The sequence below is a fragment of the Balaenoptera borealis genome (genome assembly GCF_965194805.1).
Source record: "Balaenoptera borealis genome assembly, chromosome: 7".
NCBI classification, from domain to species: domain Eukaryota; kingdom Metazoa; phylum Chordata; class Mammalia; order Artiodactyla; family Balaenopteridae; genus Balaenoptera; species Balaenoptera borealis.
This window is the reverse complement of record NC_138864.1, coordinates 19,423,417-19,449,983: the sequence shown is the minus strand read 5'-3', so window position 1 is coordinate 19,449,983 and position 26,567 is coordinate 19,423,417. Positions and strand designations below refer to the sequence as shown.

The 26,567-nt window shown below is 39.7% G+C and overlaps 1 protein-coding gene across 18 annotated transcripts in view; it reads right to left on the bottom strand.

The window, feature by feature from the left end:
* Nucleotides 1-1,560: 1,560 nt before the first annotated feature.
* NRCAM (neuronal cell adhesion molecule) overlaps nucleotides 1,561-26,567 on the bottom strand; it is a 318,604-nt gene continuing 293,597 nt past the window's right edge. For all 18 annotated transcript variants that reach the window (XM_082399714.1, XM_082399728.1, XM_082399724.1 and 15 more), the window contains 3 exons: nucleotides 20,649-20,780; nucleotides 19,588-19,666; nucleotides 1,561-9,556 (listed from right to left, as the gene is read on the bottom strand). In XM_082399714.1, the coding sequence (XP_082255840.1) occupies nucleotides 9,319-9,556; nucleotides 19,588-19,666; nucleotides 20,649-20,780 (449 nt within the window). In that variant the 3' untranslated portion in view covers nucleotides 1,561-9,318. The remainder of the gene's footprint in view (nucleotides 9,557-19,587; nucleotides 19,667-20,648; nucleotides 20,781-26,567) is intronic.

Here is a 26,567-nt window from a genome sequence, read left to right as displayed (position 1 = left end):
CAGGGTTTTGGAAAAGCCGCACAGGTGGACTTGCCACACAGAGACGCAAATTAGAGGGGGACTGTCTCCCAGGCCTTGCGAGGTTTGGGTGTGTATTAGAGCCGACGTGCATCCTCAGATGCCTGACAAGACAGCCATCCACCCCACGGCCGGGTGGAGTGGGAGAGATGGCTTCTGGAAGACCTTCCTCTAGAAGGCAGGCTGGGTCCTGACCCCTGCATTTACCACCTGGAGATGGGGGCAGAGCCAAAGGCCCTCCACCTCCCCGCCGCCTCCTTGGGCAGGCCATCCAGAGACAAAGAGAGAACCAAGAGAGGAGTCACTTAGGCCCAGTTCCTTTTTTCCTTAAAAACCAGTGTTATATTGCATCAAAGCTCAATGAAACTGTAGAAAAATGAAATAAAGTAATTAAAAAAAACAGCAATATTGATATAACTTACATACTGTTGTCCCCAAACGAACAGACTATCAGTTATTTCCCCAGCAAAAACGTATTTCTTCTGGATCAGAAAAGAATTGCATTTCCGGACCTACAACCATGAGGAGCCACTGAGCAAATGCCCCCCAGCACGGGAAGCAGCAGGCTTTTATAGAGGGAGTTGGGAGGGCGTGAGTAAACAAAGAGCCTTGGCTTCTCATTGGCTGAGTCCTTGCCAGGAAAGAAGAGGAGTCTTTTTCCTGTTTGGCTCTATCAGCACAGGGCATGAGAGCTCCCCCTTCTGGTCTCCCAATTCAGTTTGAAGTTTCTGTTTTATAGCTTTTTACAATACGATAAAACATACCCATTTTAAGTATATAGTTTTGAGTCCTGACAAATAAACACACCCCTGTAAACACCACCATAATCAAAATATAGACCATTTCCATCATCCCTAAAAGTTTCCTCAGCCCCTTTGTAGTAAATCCCTCCCCACTCCTCGCCCCAGGTAACCGCTGATAGGCTTTCCATCAGTGTAGATTAGTTTTGCCTGTTCCTGTGTTTCATATAAATAAAACTTGTTTGGCTTCCTTCAGCAGAATGAGTTACCTGTATCAGTAGTTTATTCCTCTTTATTGTGGATTAGTATTTCACTGCTATGAATTTTGGTATGATATAACAGAATTGTTTATTACTTGATGATAGACATTTCAGTTATTTCAAGTTTTTTGCTATTATGAAAAGAGCCTAGTTTCTTCTTTTAATCTCAGAAGGTAAATCACTCCCATACCTACAGGTGGGAGAGGAGAGAGGCTGGCACGTAGGTAGAGTGCTGTATTTCCCACACGTTAGGATGCATTAGAATCACCCAGAGTGCTTGCTAAAGCACAGGTGCTGATCTCCACCCCCAGAACTTCTGACTCAGTAGACCTGGGGTGGGTCAAGAATTTGCATTTCTATCCAGTAGTGCTGACACTGCTGTTCCAGGGACCACACTTTGAGAACCATTGATCTTGTGGGGTCTCCTAGAAAAAAAGGAGGACAGGGAGGGGAAGTGACCTATAAGGGGGTACTGTACTCATCACAAGCCTAATTTATACACAGACCTGATCACTCTCAGATACACGTAAGCCTAGGGATGGTTTATCTTAACAGCTTTATTGAGGTATAACTTACCACAGATTCACTTGTTTTAAGTATACAATTCAATGACTTTTAGTAAATTTATCAAATGGTGACATCATCAACACTGATCCAGTTTTAGAACATTTCCATCACTCCAGTAAAATCCCTCCTGCCAATTTACAGTAATCCCCGTTCCCATTCCCAGACAAACGTTAATCTACTTTCTTTCTTTGTAGTTTTGCTTTTTTGGACATTTCAGTAAATGGAATCACATAGTATGAAGTCTTTTGCGTCTGGCTTCTTAATTTAGCATAATGTTACGGAGGGTCTTCTATGTTGTTGCAGGTATTAGTACTTAAAAAAATTACCAAATAATATTCCATTTAATTGTATGGATTTATTGTTTAATTGCACAGATAAACCACATTGTGTTTATGCATTCATCAGTTCCTGGACGTCTGGGTTATTCTTTGGCTATTATGATGAATGCTGTGAACTGTTGCATACAAGTCTTTGCATGGACGATTTTTTCATTTCTTTTCGGTATATACCAGAAGTGGAATTTCTAGGTCGTAAGGTAAATTTATGTGTAACATTTTAAGAAATGGCCAAACTGTTTTTCAAAGTGGCTGAACCATTTTATAATCCCACCAACAATGCGGGGTCCATTTTCCCTACATATATTGTTGTTTTTCATGGGAGGAATACAAGAGAATTTGAGATCAACCTGTATGAAGAAATATATTCAAAAACACTGTTCATTAAATATTTTAAGTGCACACACAAGTGTGTGGAAACGTGTTGTTTCTCCACGCTGGTTTCAGTCTTGGCTGCACATTAGAATCATCTGGGGAGCTTTGAAAAACCCTGATGCCAAGCTACCTCTCAGACAATTAGAGACACCATGGGGGGGGGGGTTGGGCAGGCATAAGGACTTTTAAAGCTCCCAGGTGAGTCCAATATGCAGGCTGAGTCTGCGTGCACATGCACACACACATGCGCAAAGTTTGTTGATTAAAAAAAGTTTGCTGAGTCATTCACTGAGATAATTGCTAAAGAGTTACAGCTGAAGCAAGACAGTGTCTATAGGACACACTGAATGAGACTGGAGAGGTTTGATGGCTACAGGAAGAACAAAGAATACACTGTCTGGCGAATAGTAGCTTTTGTGATTATCATCGTTTACTTTTCCTGGGATTAGTTCAACTTTTTCAACCTTTTTGACCATGAAGTGGAGGAGAGAAAATGATAATGGAAGGGAGTGAATGGGGAGGGGAATCAGGTTTTGACGGTCTGTTAGTTTTCGAAGGGAGAGACCTGGTGTTTAAATGTCAATAGACAGTCCCATTGAGCAGAAGAAGGGTTAAGATGGGTAAGAATCCACCAAGGAGAAGTTCCCAGATGCAGGTAGAAGGACTGATCCCCTATTTTAACGGAAGGCGTATTGCAGCAGGCATTGTGGTTTGCTAGCAGGAAGATGAGGGAATTCCCATCTCTATTTTTTTTTCTTTCTGTAGTGAATTGTGATATAAGGTCATTTTGTAGAGTCTGATGTGAGGCTGTGTGGGGAGAGGGGTTAGGGCTGAATGTTTGAGGAGAGTAGAGAAGATTTGAAAGAGCCATTGCTGAGTGTGAGAATATAAGTTCACCTGAGAAAAATAAGCAGGGCCGTGTGGAGAGTAGAACCATTTGAAAATTTTATGATTTTATAATGACACCGACCTCTATTCTACTTCTCAGCTCCTAGGGGCAGGCGGGAGAAAGCAGACAGTAGATTGATCCTTAGGAACATGATACCTCCACAGGGCAAAGGGCTTTGGGGTAAAGCAGGAGTGTTTCAAAAATAATGGACTATAAAATCCATGCTGGAAAAGGGATGGAGAAAGAAATACAACAAACTTACTTAAATTAAAAAAAAAAGAAAGACTCCCAAAGTAGTGGTTCCCAGTGGGGAGAGGGAAAGGGGAGGGGCAAGACAGGGGAGGAGAGGGGAAAAAAAAGAATAGGAAGAAGCTTAAGGGGACAGTGGGTTGGAGGGGAGGTTGTGGGCAGAGAGCGGGAGGCTTAGATTTTATTATTAGGGAGGCACAGATGTGAAGGAGCGAGCCCAGGGGTGGATGGGTTGTCCACATGGGTGATGGCAAATCTCACTGTCTCCACTTCCTCACCTTGTACTCACTCCTCAGCTGTCTTCAGTCTGTCACTACACTCCACCCAACGGCTTTTCCTAAGGTCTCAGATGACCTCCGTATCTTCAAATCCAAAAATCTTCTGCTCCTCATTTTGCTTGACTTTTCGGCATTAAGTGACACTGTAAACCATTCCCTGTTCTTGAAGTGGTCTCTCTCACTGGCTTCCAAGACAATGCACTCTCCTTATTTCTTCCCAACTTCTCTGGCTCCTGTTTACTGGTCTCCTTTAGATGTCCAGCTGCCTCTTCCTAGCCACACCCTAAGGGAGTTTCTTAATAGGAGGTAATCCTCAGCTCTCTTGTCTATTTTCCCCTAGGCAATCTCATCCTGTGCCTCTTGGCTTCAATCACTATTCATCACCTTAGAAGTTTCTTTTGAGCACTAAGCCCATATATCCAATTGCTACTAGTGACTTCCACTTGGATGTCTCAGAGGCTTGTCAAACTCCTCATTTATTAACCTGAACTCATAACTTACCCCAGATCTGGTTCTCTCCTCATGTTCCCACCTAAGTGAACTTCATGTCTGGTTACACAAGTCAGAAATCTCAGTGCCATCTTTGATGTCTCCCTTTCCCTCAACCTCCCATATCTGATCTATCACTCCCATCAGTTTCCTTCCTAAATATCTTTAGAATCCACCCGCTTCCCTCCATCTCCAATGATATGATCTGGATCCAACCTCTATCATCTCTTGTCTAAACTACTGTGAAGCTTCCCAGTGGCTTTTATCAACCTCTCTGGCTCTTTTCCAGCCCATTCTCTGCACTAAATCCTATGAATTCCGCCTCCTCCCCAAACAGATCTGGTCATATAACGCTTTACTTCAACTCCTTCAATTACTCCCCTCTTTCCACTGCCCCTTGAATAAATACAAAAACCTATCCTTTGGTGCTCAGGACCTCTGGCCCCTGCATCTGCTCTGGGCACACGGGCCTCTGCTGGGCAGCTGCTTTGTCCTGCCGTCTCCCCTGGGTCCTACTATCCCCCAGCTCCCAGCTCCTCAGGGAAGCCTCCCACCGCTCTGAACAGGTCAGCCTCCTCCATCACTTGCTCTCATGGACCGGCGTTCCTTCCCCTTGGAGCGCTTATCTTGGTGGAATTACACAGTCATTCAGGTGGTTATCTGATTAATGTCTGTCTTCTCACACCAGACTCCAGGCACCGTGAGAGCAGGAACCACATCTGGTTTTGCACATCTGGACCCTCCCCACTCAGCAAAATGCCTGGTGGTCGTAGGTGCTCAAACATTTTTTTTTTTTTTGGCGGCGGCGATGACTGAGAATCACAGGATTTAAGCAGAAAGGGATGTTAGAAGTCATCTGCTTTCTGTCATTTTAAAGTTGAAGAAACGGAGGCCTGGAGAGGTGGGAGAGGGGGGCTCACTTGTACACAGTTCCACAGCTGGTTGATGGCAGACCTGGAAGGTACACGCTGGTCTCTTTCCACCTCCACCTGGGAACTGTTTGCTTGTTTGTTTCTTTAATATAAATCCTCTGCGAGTATTCTTTCCCTCTGCTGCTTTTTCTAAAGCGCAAAAGAAAAGCTGTCTGTGCTTAAACTGTGCTTCTTGTGCTAACCAACCACAAGACATCAAACCACTGGGGGCAGACAAGATGGCACGATCGGGAGAAACGGGGGACCACTTTCGGGACCCGCCCCTCCTTCAGCCCCACCACCTGGCAGACGAGGGGGTATCTGGGGGGAGCCAGGAGGCCCCCTACTCCTCCTTCTGCCCCTGCTGATGGGCTGCCAGCCACCCAGCCACAATCAATACGAGGGAGGAGATTAACAAGGCTCAAGGTGACACAGGCATACTCCCTGGAGGTCGTGAACTCGTCAGAGGAAGCTGCATTTTCCCTGGTTACAGCAGGCAATCATTTTCTGCATGATCAGACCCAGTCTGACTATCAAAGGCGGTTGGCATTGTTTCTCCAGAGGCTTCCTTTTCCTGCAGTTTCTTTTGCATTGAATAAAGTACGGGAGCCCTCTGGTGGTAATTTGTAGAAAAATCTCATGAGCCGGAGAGATTTGCTGAGTTCAGGTGAGACTTCTCAGTTCTTTGCATTTCTTTCCTTTGCCTCCACGAGCTATTTCCAATTATTTTATCAGACATTAAAAGTAAACGCGGTTACACTGGGTTATATCAATTGTCTAATTTCTTCTTCACCCTGCAAAGTCAACTTTATAAATACAGATCTTAAGGAACTGAATGATAAAAAAAAGTTTGCTAAAATTACTTAAATTATGAAAGTAAAATTAATCATTATGCTTTAAAATACAGAAATATCAATTACATTTTTTTGGAGAATTTTCACATCGTAGGTCCTCAATAAAATTTGAAATTTACGGAAGAAAAAAAAAAAGGAAACCAGGGCCATTACAAATCATCTGAACAAGAAGGCATCAACAGACCAATGCTTTTTGTAGTCAGGCTTTACAGCTCGCCAGCCCCCATTGCTAAACAGAGCTGTGACTGATGACGTGGCCTGAGGATGTAGATTGTGAATCTGGATCACGGTGTAGACTGGAGACCCTGACTTGCTGCTCAGAAGTGAATGCTCTCCATGGTAAAAAGACTAATAACAAGGTCTACATAGGGTCTATTAGCATCTTACGTTGATGTATATATCATGTTGTTATCCAAGTAACTGTATAGGGAGAGGGAGCTCTGTGCCAGCAGAAGGTCTTGTGGATGGAAAGCTGGGACCAGGGGACCAAGGGCAGGTGGAGGGACAGAGGAACAAGCCAGGTTTCGGCTGTTTGCAGAGCTGGACAGGTGTGAGACACGAGAAGAATTGGGCTGTTGAGAAGGGGGTGGATGACACACCCGGGAGTGATACCTGTCAACGCCCAAACTGTGTCATCAAGCAGGAGAGGTTAAGGAATCCAGTTGCCGTGGCCGGGGACAGTGGAGGTCCAGGAGGGCAGAAGAGAGGGTGACCGAAGGCACCAGGGAACAGGCCTGCAGAGGTCAGGCTTCAGGAAAGGAAGCAGCACCTGACTTCTCAGACTGTTTCTCCAAAGGCTGGTAATATCTACTTCGCCTTTGCATTACAATGTTTGATATGCCCTTCTTTTATTAGCTCTCTTTTATATTGCGTCCAGTTTTGCATTTAATTTCCTCTGCCTTTTAAAAGCAAAAATCAAAATTTGCGTTATTTTAAAACATTAGCAGGGACTTCCCTGGCGGTCCAGTGGTTAGGACTCTGCACTTCCACTGCCAGGGGCCCGGGTTCGATCCCTGGTCGGGGAAGTAAGATCCCGCAAGCCGCGCAGCACGGCCAATAAAAAATTAAATAAAATAAAACATTAGGAAATCTAGGTTTGAAGAAGTTAAAAATCACAAAGAGATCACGACTGTTTAATAGTCACTTTTTTGACGGAAATCCAGTCACATCTGCCTGTACCGTTACATATACCATTACTTGGACATTCACACTCCACTAGGAACATGATATATTACAAAAGAGAGAGGGACTTTTAAAACCACATTTAATTTTTAATACAAACTCTGTTGCACAAGTACAGAAATGACCCCTTCATGCACAAATTTAGCATCTACCATTATGGAAGAGGAAAAACTGTACTTTTCTTGTCCCCGCACACACTGGCAAATTTTAAGTAACTTATCTTTGTGCTCTCGGATGGCAAGGCAGCCTGTTTTGTCTTTCTGGATTTCCACTAGAAAGGTTGATCTGTGAAAAGTGAATATTGGAGATATGAAACTAGGTAGGGCCACCTTTACCTGGGATTACTTCAAACTGTGCTTAGGCAAAGCTCTGAAGATTTCTTCTAGAAACCTGCTGTCAATATGGAAAATAGTTCACTCTTTCAGTTTCACAGCAAAAAAGGGAAAATAAACACCCAAAAGGCATTTAAGTAAATGCTTTCCAATCCCATGCACTGTATTAATTAGCTAACATCTTATACAGTACAACATAAACATCGCTGGCATGTTTATTTGCACGTAACACCTATAAGCATATAGCATCTACACTTTAAGTGTATTTACAGATTCAACAAAATATCTACATATAAAAAGCTTTACTTAAAATTAAACTTGATGCAAGTTATGAGAAACCAATTTATTGGCAAATGAAACTGAGCATTCCTTCAACCATAGGTTGTTATAGAATTTCATATTTGGAAGGAAACCATTTGATAGATATTATTTATGAACGTGATAGAATATATACGCTTCTTTTTGAACCTGGAGATGTAATCCCTTTGACTGTTGGCCTTGTTAGCACTTGTCAGATTTCTTAGATCCTGCAAGGTGTCCATGCAATTTGTATACACACTGTTTAATGCTGCAGAGTTTCAAAAGCTGCCACATACATAAAGACTTAGAGGAAAATACATTCCTGTTGGTGTGCTGTTGTATCCTGTTAGTTTTGGAATAACTTGGTTTTTTTTTTTAATTTTCTACCTACCAAGTTGACATCTTTCTTACTGAATGTGACTTGTATTCATAGGACCCATAAAAGACCACAAAATCATCACTTGCTCCAGTTGGTGATAAAGCTTTCCTTTTTATACCTATGGGGGAAATCATGCTCCTTAAAATAAACTGTCTTCCTAATTTTATTTTCACAGTTGCTTTCTTTTTTTCAGCATTGCAGTTTTCATGAACTATGCTTTTTCAAAGTTACTTTTAGACAATGATAGTAATCTAGGACTCCGAGTCGACTGTACCGAATGATACAGTAGGCGGTACGTTGTGGAATGCTTATCGTCTGAAGGCACTGCATGTGTCTTGCCCTGTGCTTTCTGGAATAATTTTTGACACTGAATTGGAGTGATCTGTTTGGTATTCTCTCGGTCTGCCACAAATGCCAAGATGCATTGTAATACGCATTGTTTATGCCTAAAAAGCACTGAAAGGAGAGAGGATGTCAAAGGTAGAACACTGTACCGTTGTAATACCTGGACGATTAAGAAGTCTATGGAGTAAGAGGGGCAAAGAGCAGGTAAGAGAGTGTCAGTAAGCATCAGCAAACGCACCTGTCATAATTAACTCATTCAGCAAGGAGAGACTGTACACACTGTCCTAACAGTCTCCCAAAAAGACTAACGACAGCTAGACATAGAGTCACCAATTTCACGACAATGCCCACAAAGACATTGAAGTTCTAGAGAATACTACAGTAACACTCTTGACAATGAAAACGGAATTCATATTTAGGGGTTTAGCGGAGGAGAGTATAAACAAAGTACCAACCCATATTTGAATAACATACACAGGTATATTCTTTAAAGGTGTAGCATTTTTCATGCATCCTAGTGAACTGTATCCCGAAGAGGGAAGAACATGATCTGTTGATGACACTGTGTTATTTTTTATCAGTTCTTAGGAAATCAAGATAACCTATGTTGAATGAAAAAGTATGCACTTTGCACTGCAGTTCACATTAAGATATCATTTGACTGAGTTAGGTTCTTGCTTTGATGGTTCTCATCATATGAACACACAGCAGAACACAGACTTTCTGCCTCAATGTTCAGAGTATGAGAAGGTGGACAGACAAATACTTAAGATAAACATTCGAGAAAAGTGGGATATTGGCAAAGAGCTCACAGATTAAACAAAGGAATTCATGGCGTTGACCGGAGATGGTGCCTCTGAGCTTTCGTTTCCTTCAGCTGGTTCTTTCTCTTTCTTACCACTGTACTGTCCAATAAAGGAGCCGTCCTCATTGAACTGGCCATTCACCCCCTCTCCATAGTCAACTAGGCTGTCATCACTATCTTCCTTTTTCACAGTCCTGTCTGAAGGTGTTCGACTGCCTTTTTTTAAAGGCTTGTGGTCTTCTGCATCACTGGAAAAAAGAGAACACATTTTCGTCAAGACTGGCATTTAGGTAAAAGGCTTGGTTCCCAAAGATCATGCATGCAAATTATGAGAAAGCATTTGGAGCCCTGAGCTTCTCTAGCCCAATTTAATCGTCAGGTGGCCTCCAAAGACCGGGACATGGTTGGAATGAAAGGCAAGTGCAGAAATGGTTTAATCATGAAGTCTTCGGTAGGTGGATGGCTTTGTAGGGTGCATGTCAATATCAATGACACATTCTGGCTACTGATTTGGAAGCAATTCGGAAATCATCACAAGCATTACAAAAGGAAGAATTGAGAAAAGCTGAAAATCATCACTACTTTAATAGAATTAGAAAGGGGGTAAAAGCTTATGACAAGTTGAGAAGTTAGTATGTTAAACTGCATAATATCTCTGATTCCTTGGATATGAATGGAGAATGATTTTGGTTAAGTGTGAAATATGGATTTTTGTTTTTCTGAGCAAGAAGCAAAATCCTGCATCTCAAATCTTTTTGTTACTGAGTACAGGCCAGACTTGTAAACTTGAACCTTACCTTTCAAGAGACCTACACATTCCATTAAAAGGATGCAGAAGAAACAAATGAAAATAGCCTAAGAAGAAAAGCAAAATCCTTATACTGATTGTATACAGTATTTTTTTTTTTCTGTAAGAATTTTAGTTAATGGGTAAAGATTTATTAATTTGGAAAGAGACATACTTTAACTTCAGGGCACTGCATCTGTACTATTAATGGCATGTCAATATATTCTGAAGAGTGTGAGTGCAAATGCAAAAGCAAAGATTTCCTGCCCTCACTTTTACCTTACTACTCCCTTCTCCGCAGTGTGGAATCTGAGGAGTGTAATTTTATAAAAATGTGTAGGACTCTCTCTCTATATTTGCTTATGTCTCTTTTGAACCCCTAAGCACAATATCTGGAAGTAGCAGAGTAATCACTATGTTTAAGAACATTCACTCACACGTCAAGTAACTAGGTATGCATACTAACCTAGTCCCTAACAGGTAACATTTGGTTTCAAAAAAAAAAGGAAAAAAAAGGCAATGACATCTTTTGTATTCTTTCAAAGAACAAAAATCCAAGGCAAAAATGGGAAACATAAACAACATTAGTAAAAAATAAAAAGATTTCATGTAAAAGACAGGTCCCATGAGCTGCAGTATCTCACCTAGGAATTTGTGTTAGGATTTAACTGCTCCCTCTCCTTTGAAGAGTAACTCTTTTTTATTTTTAGCCAAGATACAAATATTTCACGATGCACAAACATTCTGGCTCTTCGGCCAATAATTTCTACTAGGGTCTCCAGTTTTTCACCAAGGAGAAAATTTCAAGACTAGAAAATAATACTGGCTTCACATGACTTTGGCATATGCTATTGAAAATTACCTGTTTTAGCAATACACAAGTGCTTGTCACAAATTAAATAAATGATATTATCGTTTTAATAAACAGCTGGGGAGGTATCACAGAGTCTTGGGGTGGCCTGTGTTTGGGGCATTGTAGGGAACATAGCATCCAGTTCTCCAACCCATTGTAAGAATAACTTGCACATTTTTGGAATTTAATCATTAGCTTCTAGGCTGCGCTTGAATACTTCCTGTGAAATACTGCCCATGACTTGGTGAGACACTTAATTCTACTGAGGATTTCAATAGTGAGCAGAATTTTGTCACCTGGATTCCAACTATTAGTATTATTCTGCTTTGTAGAACTAGTGTTCCAAGGTGTACACTCCAGGAAATTCTAGTCTATGGCATTTCTTTGATTCATCCATCCATCCATCCATGATACATCTAATAAATGTTTACTGAGTGCCTACTCTAAGACATAATGTTCTAGTCGTACGGGATAGAGCAGCAACAAAATAGACTAAAGCCCTGACTTCACTGGGCTTACTTCTAGTAGGGGAAAATACAGACAATCAACATATTTTAAAAATTAGTTATAGAGTATGTCAGAAGGTGATTAGTGCTATGGAAAATACAGAGCTGAGTAAAGAGGATGGAAGGTGTCAGGGGAGGGGATGGAAGACTGACATTCAAATAGGATGTCCAGAAAAGGCCCTGTTAAGAAGTGACATCTGATCAAAGACTTAAAAGGGTTGAGTTAGCCAGGTGGATAGCTGGTGGGAGAGCCATTATGACAGGAGTAACAGCAGTGCAAATGCCCTGAGGTGGGGCAAGCCTGTTCTAGGAATGGCAAAGGAGCTCAGAGGGAGGTGGGGGGTGGAGCGGGGGAGAGGGAGGGAGACAGAGAGAGATTAAAATAAAAGAGGTAATAGAGCTAGATCAGGGTCTTGTAGGACATTGTAAGGATTCTGTCTTTAACTCTGAGTGAGATGGGAAGTCACTGGAGAGTTTTCAATGGATGCGTGACATGATCTGATTTACATTTTAAAAGGATTACTGTCGGGCTTCCCTGGTGGCACAGTGGTTAAGAATCCACCCGCCAATGCATGGGACACAGGTTTGAGCCCTGGGCTGGGAGATCCCACATGCCACGGAGCAACTAAGCCCATGCGCCACAACTACTGAGCCTGCACTCTAGAGCCCACGTGCCACAACTACTGAGCCCGCGTGCCACAACTATTGAAGCCCGCGTACCTAGAGCCCGTGCTCCACAACAAGAGAAGCCACCACAATGAGGAGCCCGCGAACCACAACGAAGAGTAGCCCCCTCTTACAGCAACTAGAGAGAGCCCGTGAGCAGCAACGAATACATAACGCAGCCAAAAATAAATAAGTAAAATAAATAAATTTATAGAAAAAAAAGGATTACTGTCATCAGTGTTACGAATAGCCTACCCTAGAGGGAGGAGTTGGCAAACTACAGCAAAATTGGGCCATGCCCATTTATTATGTATTGTCTCTGGCTGCTTCTGCACTGCAACAGAATTGTAGAGTTGCAGCAGAAACTGTGTGGCCTGTAAAATCTAAAATACTTATTATTGGGCCTTTTACGGAAAAAGTTTGCCAACCCCTGCTCTAGGGGGCTAGGGGAATTACAGCAATAATCCAGGAGTGAGAGGGCTATGACTTGGGCCTGAGTGGAACACTGGGAGTGGTCCAAAGTGGTCATTACAGACATATTTTGAAGGTAGCACCAACAGGATTTGCTGATGGATTGGATATGGAATAACAGAGAAAAAGACAACACCAACATTTTTGGTTTGAGTAGCAGGAAGAATGGAATTACCCTTACTCAGGAGCACAGCATGTTTTGGCTGGAAGATCAGTGGTTCAGTTCTGGACATGTTCAAGTTTGACACATCAGAGGAACCACTCCTTTAATCATTTTGTGAGTCTAGTATAACACTGATATCTAAAACCAACAAGAATACCCTGAGAAAGTAAAATTACATGCTAATCTCATTTATGAACACAAATGATGAAAAAATCCCAAAGAAATCATGAGCAAATAGAATTTAGCAATCTGCTAAAAAGATAATATATCGTGACCAGGTTGGGTTGCATTCCAGGAATGCAAGCTTGTTTTAGCATTTAAACACCAATTCATATAATTCACTATTTTAGCAGAAGAAAAGAAAAATATTTTATGATCATCTCAGTAGATTTAGAAAAAAGGTATATGGTAAAATCCAACACACATTCACAAAAAAACTTTCATACACTGGGAACAGAAGTATTTTCATTAATCTGATTGTGTCTATAAGAAACTTTGAGTTAATGTCATCCTTGATGGTGAATGTTGAAAGTTTTCTGTTTGACATCAGAAATAATAATTAGGACTTCTAATCAAAACTGTATTGGAGGGACTTCCCTGGTGGTGCAGTGGTTAAGAATCTGCCTGCCAATGCAGGGGACACGGGTTCAAGCCCTCGTCCGGGAAGATCCCACATGACGTGGAGCAACTAAGCCCGTGTGCCACAACTACTGAGCCTGTGCTCTAGAGCCCGCAAGCCACAACTACTGAGCCCATGTGCTGCAACTACTGAAGCCCACGTGCCTAAAGCCTGTGCCCCACAATAAGAGAAGCCACCGCAATGAGAAGCCCGCGCACTGCAATGAAGAGTAGCCCCCACTTGCTGCAACTAGAGGAAGCCCGCGTGCAGCAACGAAGACCCAACGCAGCCACCCAAAAACAAACAAGCAAACAAACTGCATTGGAAGTACTAAGCAATATGATAAGAAAAAGAAATAGAAGACGTGTATTAAGAAGAAAAGAACTGTCATTATTCATAAATGATATGATTATGTATGTAAAAAATCCAAAAGAACCTACAGGCAAACATCAGAATAAAAACAGAGTTTAGTAATGTTGCTTAATACCATATCAGCATAAAAGTAAATTTTATTTAAGTACTTGCAAACAAGTGGAAAATGAAATTTAAAAAATAATTCCATTTTGGATACCATAAAAATATGAAGTAGATAAGAACAAATCGAACAAAAATATGTGTAAGACCCCCATGAAAATGAAACTCGTGTTCAGAGCTATTAAATAAGAGGTAAATAAAATGGAGGGATATACCATAACTATGGACAGGAAGACCCATGGTAAATATGTTAACTTTCTTTATATTGCTCTTTAGATTCAATTTATTTCCAATAAAAACACAGTAGGTTTTTATGTGGATCTTGGCAAGCTGATTCTAAGATGTATATGTACGTGAAAAAGGCCAAGAATATCTAAAAACTTCTGTAGGAAGAATCACAAAGTTGGAGGACTTGACCTACCAGCTATCAAGACTCATTCAAAGCTACTGTATTAAGACAGTGTAGTTTTGGGGCAGAGGTAGACGAATTGATCAGTGGAATAGAATACAGGGAGATCTTTTTTTGGCTTTATTCCTACATCAAATTTTCATGTCATCATAACTGGAATCATTTTTAAAATCCTATTTTCCAACTGTTTGCTGGTACAAAGAAATATAATTGACTTTTATGTTAATTTTGTGTCAGGCAACATTACTAAACTCTCTTATGAATTCTAATACTTTCCTGCAGATTCATTTGGATTTTTATACACACCATCACACCAGTCATGAGTAATGGCCAGGGAAGGGGCTCCCTGGAAACATCGTTTCCAGCTTAATGGCCATAGTGGATGAGAATCTACAGCAACATGGGCTGTGCTTGAAAGAAGAGAAGTAAAGAAAAGGGAGGCTCTACCCACAAACAGAGTCTTTCCAGAAAAAGGTGTTCAAAGGCATCTCAAGATCTTTTTAAGACTTTTTAGAAAGTGGTGTGATGTAATGTCCTGCTTCAGGAATTACAATCTGGTTAAATGAGAAAAATGTATATGAGGCACCAGCACAGTGCCTGGCACGTGATTTGTACCTAACAAATCACCACCTGCCATCACACCTCTTCTCTCCACTCCAGACCCCACCTCAGAGAGATATTTTTTCTAAGAAATCCCTTGTATAACACACACACTTAGAACTTTCCAGATGTGATGAGCAGTGACAAGTCTCTGCTGAAGCTCTGGATGAGTGCTTGCCTCTTTTCAACTCAAAGATGAATTTTCAAATGAAAGAGTAAGTCAACTATTTTTGACATTGTGCCAAGGGAAGTTGCTTGGTCCAGTTTAAGTGTGAAATGAGAGGAATTTAGAAGTTACAGAAGATGATTGAATAGTCACATCCCTATTTAGCTATACAGTATTCAAAGCTTTAAAAAAATCCACATTTTTATAAGAATTTTTTAAGGACAGGAGGTGTCAAGATGTTCTTAGCCTAGAATGTCAAAGATTGAACAAATTTCAAAATAAGTAATAAAACAGTCATAAAATAGTATATACAGCCATAAAATATATTTTTGATACTTACATCCATGATTATCTTTATTCATTGCTATAAGTTGTGCCATGAAAGGAATGTTCAAAACTCAGCTCCTGCATTACTCCCTCTGGGAAGATTTCTTGTACCACCTCCTTCAAGGCCATGCACTTGGCTTTGGCTTCCTGCCCCTGCCCCCTTGGTGCCTCAGCAGTATCCCTTCCCTTTCATAGCACTCTTCACACTATGCTCAGATTGTTCTTTTACTTCCCTGCATCCCTCACTAGACTATAAACTAGTGAGATAACATTCTATTGGTTTTAATATCCCCATAGCCTAGCATACAGTAGGCACTCAATAAATACTGGTTGAATGAATTCGTTGTAAAATAACAATAAAAGAGAGAGTGGGCATTTTGGAAATTCTTCAAAATTCTAACTTTAACACATTTGTCATTTCTTCTTCATCAATTTTATGATGTGAGACAAAGCATCGGAACATACTCTTTCCTTTCCCTTACCCTAAAGAATGAATTTTAGGGAGTTCACTTTTTCTCAGCAGCACTTTGTTCAGGATTGTGCACACAGAAGGTATCCATTGAATGCCTGCTGAGTAAAATGCGGCAACGATGGATACATCTGTGATCGTTGGGTCTGATTTTCCTGTAGTCACCATCCTACCATGGCCGAACCATACTGCAGGGTTTTTTTGACATTCATGACCCAAACACTCCCTGTGAAAGTCTGTCATTATTTATACTGCTCACATATCAGTTTATGTCTGTGAGCAGAATAAATCTAAAGTATATAACAAATGCAACACATCTTCACATCATCCAAGCCTTACAAGCACGGGTTAACATGCTTGCAGCAGGGTCAAGTTCATGTGACAAGCTTCCCATGCCAAGAGCCTCCATTTATGGTATGAATTCAAGTACCATGGTCATATGGCTTATGACCTATGTTCATTCTGGTTTTTAAAGGAATGGATCTGAAGAATAAAAAAATACTTACACGGTTAGTTGCATTGTTTCTCTGATTTTTCTATATGCTAGTAAGGGTGCAGATCCTACTGTCTGTATAATTAAAGAAACAAACAAAGAAAGCTGCAGGCTTCCACCAGAGGGTGACTGCTTGGGGGTGGGTGTTGGAGTGAGGGTACAAGATTAGAGCACATGAAAAAAACAACAAATTTGGCCACTGACATTCCATCCCTCTTTGCACTATGAAATACCTGCTGGTTCAGAGCCAACCATGTAGAAATGGTTTCATCTTCAAGCCTGAGAACGAGCAAATCATCAACAGAATTCATTTACATTTAGGCAATAGCCCTGATTTTGTGTGTGTCTGTGTGTGATCAGCATATTAATTTAGTTTCAGAATGAAAAAGAATAAGAATCAATAAATAATACAGAACTCAAAATTTCTAGAAGGTGCAAAGCAGAGAAGGGACTTTTGTGATTGAGGGAGAAGAATGATATTTAAATGTATTATTTAAAAAAATTCTGTAATAAACAGTTGGAACCATTTTCATTCATTATGACATCTATGAAATGAAAGGTCTTTTAGTTTTTTTCAGTAGAAAAGAAACCAAAGGGAAAAAATTCTGAGGTCATGTCAGGAAGTCACAGGACAAAGCCACCTCTGTAGCAAAGGGTGGCTGGGTGTTTTCGGAAGTGATCTCACTTGTGACATTGTCCTTATGAATTTTCAGCTTCAGTGAAAAAAAGTCACTGAGTTGTGTTTCAGGTTTAAGACACCCGTCAGAACTTTATTTCCTTTGGCAACTCCCAGATCAATGGAATTACACGTTTTTTTTTTTCTTCACACACGAACCAATGTGTGTGTACTCAATAAGCCCAAGGAAAAATCTTTCTCTTCCGAGAAACTCAGGGCACAATCTAAAGACAGCCATTTGAAAATGCTTCACAAACATATCACATATGAATTAACACCAAGACAAATAAATATGACCAAATAAATGTAAACACAGTAATAATGAGGCCAGTAACAAAATATTTGCTATGTACTGCTCTGAAACCCCAAATCACATTAAAACTCATTAGCAGATAGTTTGTAAAGGAGCACAGAAATCAATCATAGAACTAGAAATCTTTGGAGATCATCTCGTACTTCAACAACTCTATCGTTTTATAGATGAAAAAAATGAGACAGATTAAACGCCGTATCTAAAGAAATCAAGGGTAGTGGCTGAGTTGACAGTAAAACTAAGTCTCTTGATTCCAGATGAGTTCACATTCAACTTCAATTTCAATCATGTTTTAATGGAGTACGCAGCAGAGGGACCCTGAGAAAGTCATATCACATCAGATCATGGTTTCACATCACTCTAAGAGCAAGCTGACATTTGAGACGCATGGAGTAAGCAGTACATTGCCAGATTCATTTGGGCATGATAATGTAGAACAGAAACCCATCACCATGTGAAGAATGTATGGAGTGCAATGGTTTGTTTTCAGTTCATGCAAATACATGATATTTTCAGGTTATATTAAAGATCCAGCTTTAGCACTACAAATAAGGGAGTGGTGTGCATATCCTGGGTAGAATTCTAGTCACAGGAACACTAAAAATAACAAGTTATTTAGTAATTATGAGCTCCCCTGCTTTACAGGAGAAATGTGTAGAAGAGTGAATGAAATCAGCAAAGGTTTCAACTCACCCAACCTAAGGCCTGGCAACCCTAGGCTGTGGCCATCTGCAGGCTGCTTTAATGCGTTATAAAACCTTGCGGGTGGACAGGTGCGGATGCTGAATGAGGTTTTCATACCCTTTCAGTCTCAGAGTCAACATCTGACATCAAGACAACCCTCACTAGATGTTTTTCTGTATCCTAAGATACAGAATTCTGAAGAGTTTTAAAAATCACAGTCATCTCCTCTGAAAAGGGGATCAGAATGAAAGCTGAGGTGCCGAGATATACAGGAAAAACACTTGTATCTGTGTGGAGACTGGCGTGAATCTAATTTTGTAAAAAAAATACACAGTTTTTCTCAATCAGTTCTCATATTTCTTATCCTTGGCATTATTTTGCCCCTTGTGATATTGACACGGAGACACCAGAAATGAGCTCTAGAGACAGGTGAAAATTAAGACACATATCTTATTTGTAAATGTCATCTGGCAATCACAATAGTGACATATTTTATTTCACCCAAAAGCCTTTTCTTCCGGCAAAAAATTTTTAGGATCTTTTCAAAGTACCAGCAGCTAACATTATTAATAAACTCTTGCATCTGTCATCAATTTCATTCATTTCTCCTCTTGTTTTGATTATTTATTTCTTTGGATATAATGAATATCATTAGGGTTTATTTTACAAGTTGATCACTGAATAATGGATATGAAAAAAAGCCTCAGCACCGGCTCAGCACACATTTAAAAGATTATACTTTATATAAACAAGAGGCTTATAGAAAGAAAGAACACTGTGCAAAGGCATTTGATTAATAGATGTATTCTTTTGGAACACCAAAATCCCAATCTTTTAAATGAATAAGTATATCTTTTGTTTTTGTTTTTGAACATATCTAAAATAACCACTTATCTCTCTTTAAAAAGACCTATACCCCCTAGGCAAGAATATCTTTGTTTAAACAGTTTCTTTCTTCCTTTTTTTAAAAAAAAGTATTTAGCACATAGGTTACATTAAATTTGTCCTTAAAGACAGAGCCAAGCCAAGAATGTTTTAGCAAAACCTTGTGAGTTAATACACTGCCTCCAGGGCTGTGCTATTTCTTAATAATTAACGGCTTCTAAAACAGCCTGGTCATCATTTCATGATTAATAGGAGGGGGTACAGGTACCTGTTTTGGAAAAAAAGGCTTCAAATCCAAGATGAAAAAGAGTAACATAAATTTTACAAAAGCACTGCTTAGAGAATGACAGGGATAGTTTGCTTTACAATGCAGGTTTGTAGGGTCTTTATTGTTGTTTTAACTCTTATTATCACACACCAGCTTTTCTATGTTGATCAATTACAGCAAAGGTCTCTGGAAAATAGGACAGAGTGGAAGATATTCCATCTCCAAACCTACCACTAAGACGGAAATTTATTTTTTAATGAAAGTGAGATTATTTTAACTGTGCGGGGTATGTAAACATTTAGACACGCAAGTGTCTCTAAACTAATTTTTGAGATAAATAGGAAATCCCAGGCAGAGCGCATTCCTGTCTGAATCCCATTCTAGGGAGACTGAGTGTGGTGTCTGTTCAGGGCAGGGAGGGGGAAGGGTGGCTGAGAAGCAAGGGCTCACCTGTATTCTCCAAAAGTGCCGTCATCTTCCTTCATAGGTTGGATTTCAGGATCCGCATGGGCATCTTCCTTTTCTTTAACTAAAAATATTCCAAAGTGACATTATTATCTATTGATCCTGGGTTTCCTTATTCAAAGTTTTTAGGAGTGCACTCTATGAGCTATACAGCAGTGGGAAATAATTCTATACACCATAGAGTTATACAACCAGATGTATCATGTGGCTATTTATTTATTTACTTATTTATTTATTTACTTGCCATGTGGCTTGCAGATCTTAGTTCCCTGACCAGGGATTGAACCCGGGCCACGGCAGTGAAAGCCCGGAATCCTAACCACTAGGCAACCAGGGAACCCCCTATGCATATATTTTGATGTTCTAGTCTCTTGGAGGTAAATTAGTAGAATGAACATCTAATTAACATACAGAGTTGACTTCATATAATAAGCATTTTGGCACAAGTCTCTTACTCACCTGCTAAAGGAATAAGTCTGAAGCTTCTAAGATTTCCCTCTATTTTACCAATCTATCTATTAACTATTCTCATGGTTACAAATTGTTTTTGTAAATCTAATTTTTTTGCAGATTTTTTTCTCTGCCACTGAAGGGGAAATGGCCAGGTAAAGAAAATAGAAATTCACTGGATCCACTAAATTGAACAAAACATTAACCATATAGGGAAAGCAACAGTACTCATCATGATATCAAGACCCAGTTCATGCATCACTTCTTCTGGAAAACTTCAGGTACCTTCTCCCTCTGCCTGTTGGTTTTAGGTGCTATTTCAGCACCTATGACTCATGTAAAGCCTAAGGAAGCAGAGTCACTAATACCTTCAGAGGACTGATTCATCTGCTCCCCCAAGTGTCTTCTGATCCTTGGCAATGTTGAGTCTTCCATTACATATAAAGGGATCAAAAATTGTTTGAAAAGAAAAGTCCAAATGTATGGCTCTGGGAGGATACACCTATTGCAATCTCTGTGATTACTCTCATGATTTCTTTTTAGTTTAATGGATCATCATGCAGTATTATACGGCAATTTCAATCTTTCTTTCTTACCTGGATATTTACCACCTTTGTTTCTTCTGATGAAGCAAACAATCAGCAAAATTAAGATCAGGAGAGCGACAGCACACATTAGACCAATGAACCAGCCCTGAGTCGCTATATCCACCTGCCGGCTTGCCATCGCTGGAAAACAAATCAATGGTGTCAGTGTGAATGGGTTCAGGGGGAGGTGACAACTGTTGTAGTCACTTGTAGTAAAAAAAAAACTGCCATAGTACATAAGCTTTTCTATATTTTACATGTGGCCCCGCCTTGGAATCTGTCAGTTACCGATCAGGAGTTACATAAATACTTAACTCTGAAAAATCTTCAATAATTAAAAAAATTCAAATAGAGAAATCCGACTGCTAACACCATTCAATGCTAACAAACCCTGCTGAGCACTGCGTTCATAGTTATTTTCACTATATATTTTCAACAGAAACACAGTCCCAAACCAATTAAAATTTTTACTGTTTATGGGATAAATTGTACATTAACTACAATGATAAGAATAGAAAACCATTTTAAACAGAACAGAATGTATACATCTAATTGAGTATTTTTCTTTCAAAGGAACCACTTTGGGAGGCTAAAATATCATTGCAATGATGTTGCAATTTTCCCAAATGTGTTGGAAACCTTCTGTTTAAAAAGAAAACTTTCCACACATGAAACCTGTCCACATAAGATAACCAACCTTATTATTTTCTATAACATCTCGACTTGCACCCAAAATATTACTTAGATTTGTTTTTCATCTCATTTGTTATTCATCTCATTTATAAGAGTTGGTTCTGAAGGATTTGGGGAAATTTCTGAAAAATCCTATTTACCCTCAAAGGATCAGTAAGCAATATTCAATATCGTTCAGAATCCAATCAAAAGACTTTGAGATATATCTTGATCAGTGGTATCATTATTGGAATAAGTGTCCAGTTTAGAAAGAAAATACTCATTCACATGTATACATGTACTTTAAGTCTTCCTCTATTCTGTTTTGAGTCAAATAATGTGAAGCCCCTTATTCAACCAATCATAGTATGCAAATCTCCTAAGAAAAACACAGAATAATTAGCATTTCCAGTATTATTCAAAAGTGACAATCAAATGGGACAAAGTGCAGCATCAATGGCTATTCAGACAAGCCCATGAGAATTTGTTGAAAACACTGGTATGAATCTTTTTAAAAAAGGTCTTGATTTTTTTCTCTTTTGACCATAATCAAGGTAAAAGGTTTTTTTTTTTAATTCATAAGAATGCCTATATCATTCTTTTTTGATTAAATTTCTTCTGAATCCACTTAACATGGTTGGGTTAGATGTATGTGATTGCTGGATGCAGAAAGAAGCATGGCGACACCTATCCCAGGCTCTGCTCTATGTTGCAAAAATAGCACCTCATTGCCTTTTTTCTCCACCCAAAGGATAGGGAGAAAAATGAAATTTTTAAAATCAAGTGTGAAGAGGAATGTGAAAAATATGTGGATGTGTGTTGAAGAAATAAAATGAGAAGTGGAAATACATTCTCTGGAGTATAAATTAAATTGCCAGTAGCCTTTCCCCAGTAGCCCCTTGTGTCTCATTGGTTATCGGGGTTTTGAGTTGTATCATCGTTAGACACAACTGAAACATGAGTATGGGCAGGGCCCCCCTACCATACACATACCATAACCATCATCAGGATGGAGATGAAAACAATGATAACGAGAGCTAGCATTTTGAAACTTATTCTATACTAGGCACTGTGATGAGGGCAAAATCTCATTCGGTCTTCACAAAAATCCTGTGAGGTAGGCATGAGGAATAAACCTATGCTCAGAAAGGGTAAAGACCTTGCCTGAGAGTTGGAGCTTCACCCAAGACTGCGGACTCCAAAGAACATGGTACCAGCCATTATGCGCTACTGCTATAATGCACTGATGTCCAGGCATCAACTCTGCAGAAGTCTTTACGGAGAATAAAATGTTGTAGGGACTTCCTATCTTTGAAATATTTTAAAAGTCCATCAGTACATACTCTTTGGCAACACAGTTCTGTCAATTCACACACGGTCTCTGATTTGTACATTTTCTTTGAAACTGAACCAAAAACCAACTGGTGTAAGTCTATGGAGCATTTGACTGAAGTTACAGAGTCCTTGTTTTTAATATGCTTAATGATTTACAGCCCTTTAATAAATAGTATCTGCATTTACGTTTTTCATCTAATTAAATGCAACTGGTAAGGGCAAACGGCAATAAGATCCTCAAGTATTAGCACAGACACTGTCTTAACAGTGTCTTAACAGAGATGGTAACTGTCAAAATTGAACTGCTGGCTGGCAGTTTGCAGCTATGCAACTATGCACAAAGTAGAAATGTTTCTTGACAGCTGATAAAGGAACATCCAAGTTGACTTTGAATTTTTGCCCCTATGTCTAAAGAAAAAAGTTTCAAATATGTCACTATCCCATTTATTTAAGACTGGGCGGACACAGTATGTTAAGAGGTGCACGTGTATGCATGCTCACGTATGTATACATACACACATACAAACGCACCACAAGTTGTTATAAAACAAAAATTATGTAAGTGAAAATAGCTTCTATTGATTTCCCATCCATATGAAAAGGGATCTGAAGCCCAGAATGACTATAAGAGGCTTCAAGTGTTCCCAGGACATTCCAAAATCATCTTAACTACAGATGCACATACAAACCCAAGTCATGGCCACCACTGTGCATCACACACACACACACACACACACACACACACACACACAATGAAGCCTGTGAGGCTTTTTCTTCTTGAATCTGAGTTTCAGTGGGTGGGTAATAGTAGGATTGGGTAGGAAAGTGACAGAGGATTGTCCCTTTATTTAAAACTTTTACAGTAAAATTATATTCATGTATTACTTGAATAAGCCATAGAGCAACACATTAAACAAATAGACAAATATAAACAATCCGAAAACAGAAAAGAAGCCAGAGGCATGAAACTGATTTTGTTTCCTAGAAGTTAGTCTTAACAACAATCTTCTCCATCACGTTGCTTGTTGTCTCATGTTTAACCTGTGCTGTGTGGGAGTAGGTCTCTGAGGAAAATGTCCTTGAGTACTTAGAATAACAGAATAAACACGGAAGACAAGAGACTCACAGACTTAGAAAACAAAATTAAGGTTACCAAAGGGGAAAGGTGGGGAGAGGGATAAATTAGGAGATTGGGATTGACATATACCCACTACTATATTTAAAATAGATAACCAACAAGGGCCTACTGTATAGCACAGGGAACTCTGCTCAGTATTCTGGGATAACCTAAATGGGAAAAGAATCTAAAAAAGAATGAATATATGTATAACTGAATCACTCTGCTGTATACCTGAAACTAACATAACATTGTTAAACAACTATACTCCAATATAAAATAAAAACTAAAAAATTTTTAAAAACATGGAAGAAAAAGAGTGAGATAAATGGCTATTTTTGAAGAACCCATTATGTATAAAAGTGTCCTGTTAAAATAGTTAGAAATGTTTAGAAAGGGAAAACAATGACCTTGGCCAAAGTTTGGAGGTAGTTGACCAAAAAAATACAATCCACTAAAAAATACACCCCAACTATTGGGCCCAGTAAAAGCAAATCTGCTCTACATCTTTTGTGAAAGTAGAGAAGAGACACAATGATTGAGGGAAGGAGGGGAGAAAGCAAGAAGAGGAGGTGGGGTCTTAACAAAAGTGTGGGTGAGAAGCATGACAGCAGGACACCGCCTCTAGTCTTCTTTGATTTGTTTTCCGGTGTGTGCCATAGGAAAAAAAATTAAGAAATAGACCTTAAAAATCCAGACTATCAAAGGCAGAGACAGTGTCATGCTAAGAAGATTCATAAAACAAGCACAGATGAAAGTCGAGTCTAAGTTCCTGAAATACGCAGAACTCAGAGAGAGAAGGAGCTCATTCACGCGAAGAGTTAAAAAATCAGCCAGGATGGTATGTTTCCACGCCAAGTACTGGCATTCACACCTCAAAACCTAGCTGAAGGAGAGAAAAGCAAGAGCAGCAGAAGACAATACTGTCGCCCTGGAGTTCATCCCTACAGGACAGACATGGAAACCGGAAGAACAAGGAAGTTGGATTAACAGTATTTGCTCCTAGAGGTAATATGTTAACTAAAGTCACTAGGGTTTAATAGATATTTATTCTCTCACATCAAAGGTGACAATAAGTGGTTGTGACCTTGTCCTATTTCTCCTTCGCTGGCACACAAAAATGGCCCACCCATGATAGTTGTTCACCTTGAACTTACTTGCCAGCTGCAGCTGTTACTTTAGGTATAGTAACACCGAAGACAAAATGTTTTTCTAAAGGGTTTGCCCTCTGTCCTAGAAGAGGACCAAAAAAATATGCCACAACCTGATTTTGTGGGTGGAATCCAATTCTAGCTAGATCTGTAAGGTGGGGAGTACACTGGGGCCACGAAGGGTCCACAATAGCTGGAAAGATGCCCCAAGTGCTGAACGGGGTGGTCATTTTTGAGACAACCCGTTCCCCTTGGGATGTGGGCCTCCGTGGCCCTGAACAGAGGGTGTAGTGAGAGTCTCGCCTCAGTGTTGAAAGGCTGAGCTCTCCTGCGTTCTAGCTGGGTGACAGGGTAGGCCTTCTACCTCTCATTACTGGTCGTTGACGTGGGGTGTGAGTGGGTAACAACATTGTCTCCTTCACAGGATTGTTGTAAGGACCGAAGGAGAAAAGCCAAGAAAACCATTCACCTAGTACAGATTAGCTCTGAATAAATGCCACGGCTGTTACTATTATTAGCATCCTAGTTGTAAATATGGGCAGAATATCTACTTGAGTACCTCATCCCACTAGCTGTGAATGGATATTCCTCTTTTAAGTTTAAAACAGTATTTGCCTAGAACTCTGTACGCAAGTGGATATGAAAATCCAAAACAAAAACAAAAAAAGGAAAAAAATTTTTTTCCTTAAGCATTATGATTTTAGCACATGAATATTTTTATAAGGTATTTTAATATTACCTTTATTTAAGAAGTTATTGACTATTACCTTTGGTTTCTTTCTGTTTCAAAAAACCACTCACGTTTGTATCTTTTCTAAATTAGAAGAAATGACTTTAAAAATCATAATGCTTGGGTAAGGAAAGACACACAAAAAAACACATTTTTGCCTAAAGGTTCTACAGGAAATGCAACATGCCCCCAAGAATGCATGAAGTGACTGAATATAACATGGTTTTATGAATCACAAAATGAACACACACCACACGACCCTTCTTAAAATTGAAGCAAGTGGGGATTGTTTTCCATCTTATGAGTAAATAGGAATATTCTTGCATCTTACAAGAACATTTTTCTTTATTTTAGAAACTTTTTGCTTTATTTTAGAAACTGTAATGTCCTTGTGTATTGTGATAATGTTCACATAACTAAAATACATACAGGCAGTCAAATATGGTATGATAATGAAATACACGCATTGAACAATTTCTTGCTCTATACCAGTTTAACGTTCTTTGCATCAGTTGTCTGACCCAAACTGCAGGGTTCTGCTGGATTACAGTCCATTCTGGCATAAAAAATTGTGACTTTATCAATGAGTTATTTCAGCTCTAAAGCATTTCAAAAATTCCATCCTAACTCCGAGGGAAAGTTTAGACATGTAAATGATGTGAAAAATTGAATCATCCAAATCATGTAGGTTAAGAATCATATTTCCCTCTGCTTTTGTAATGGTTTTGGCCATCGTGTGATTAGAAGATGATGTGCTCAATTCTGTAATTCATTTGATATAAAGAGCCAAAGACAATCAAGAACCTAACTCCTCACCCAACTGGGCCGCACAGTTGACACCCCTACCCAAAACACAGCTCCACCAGCACTCCCGCCTCCAGCTGGAGCGCTGGGTGGCCTCACCTCTGACTGGGAGCCGGAAC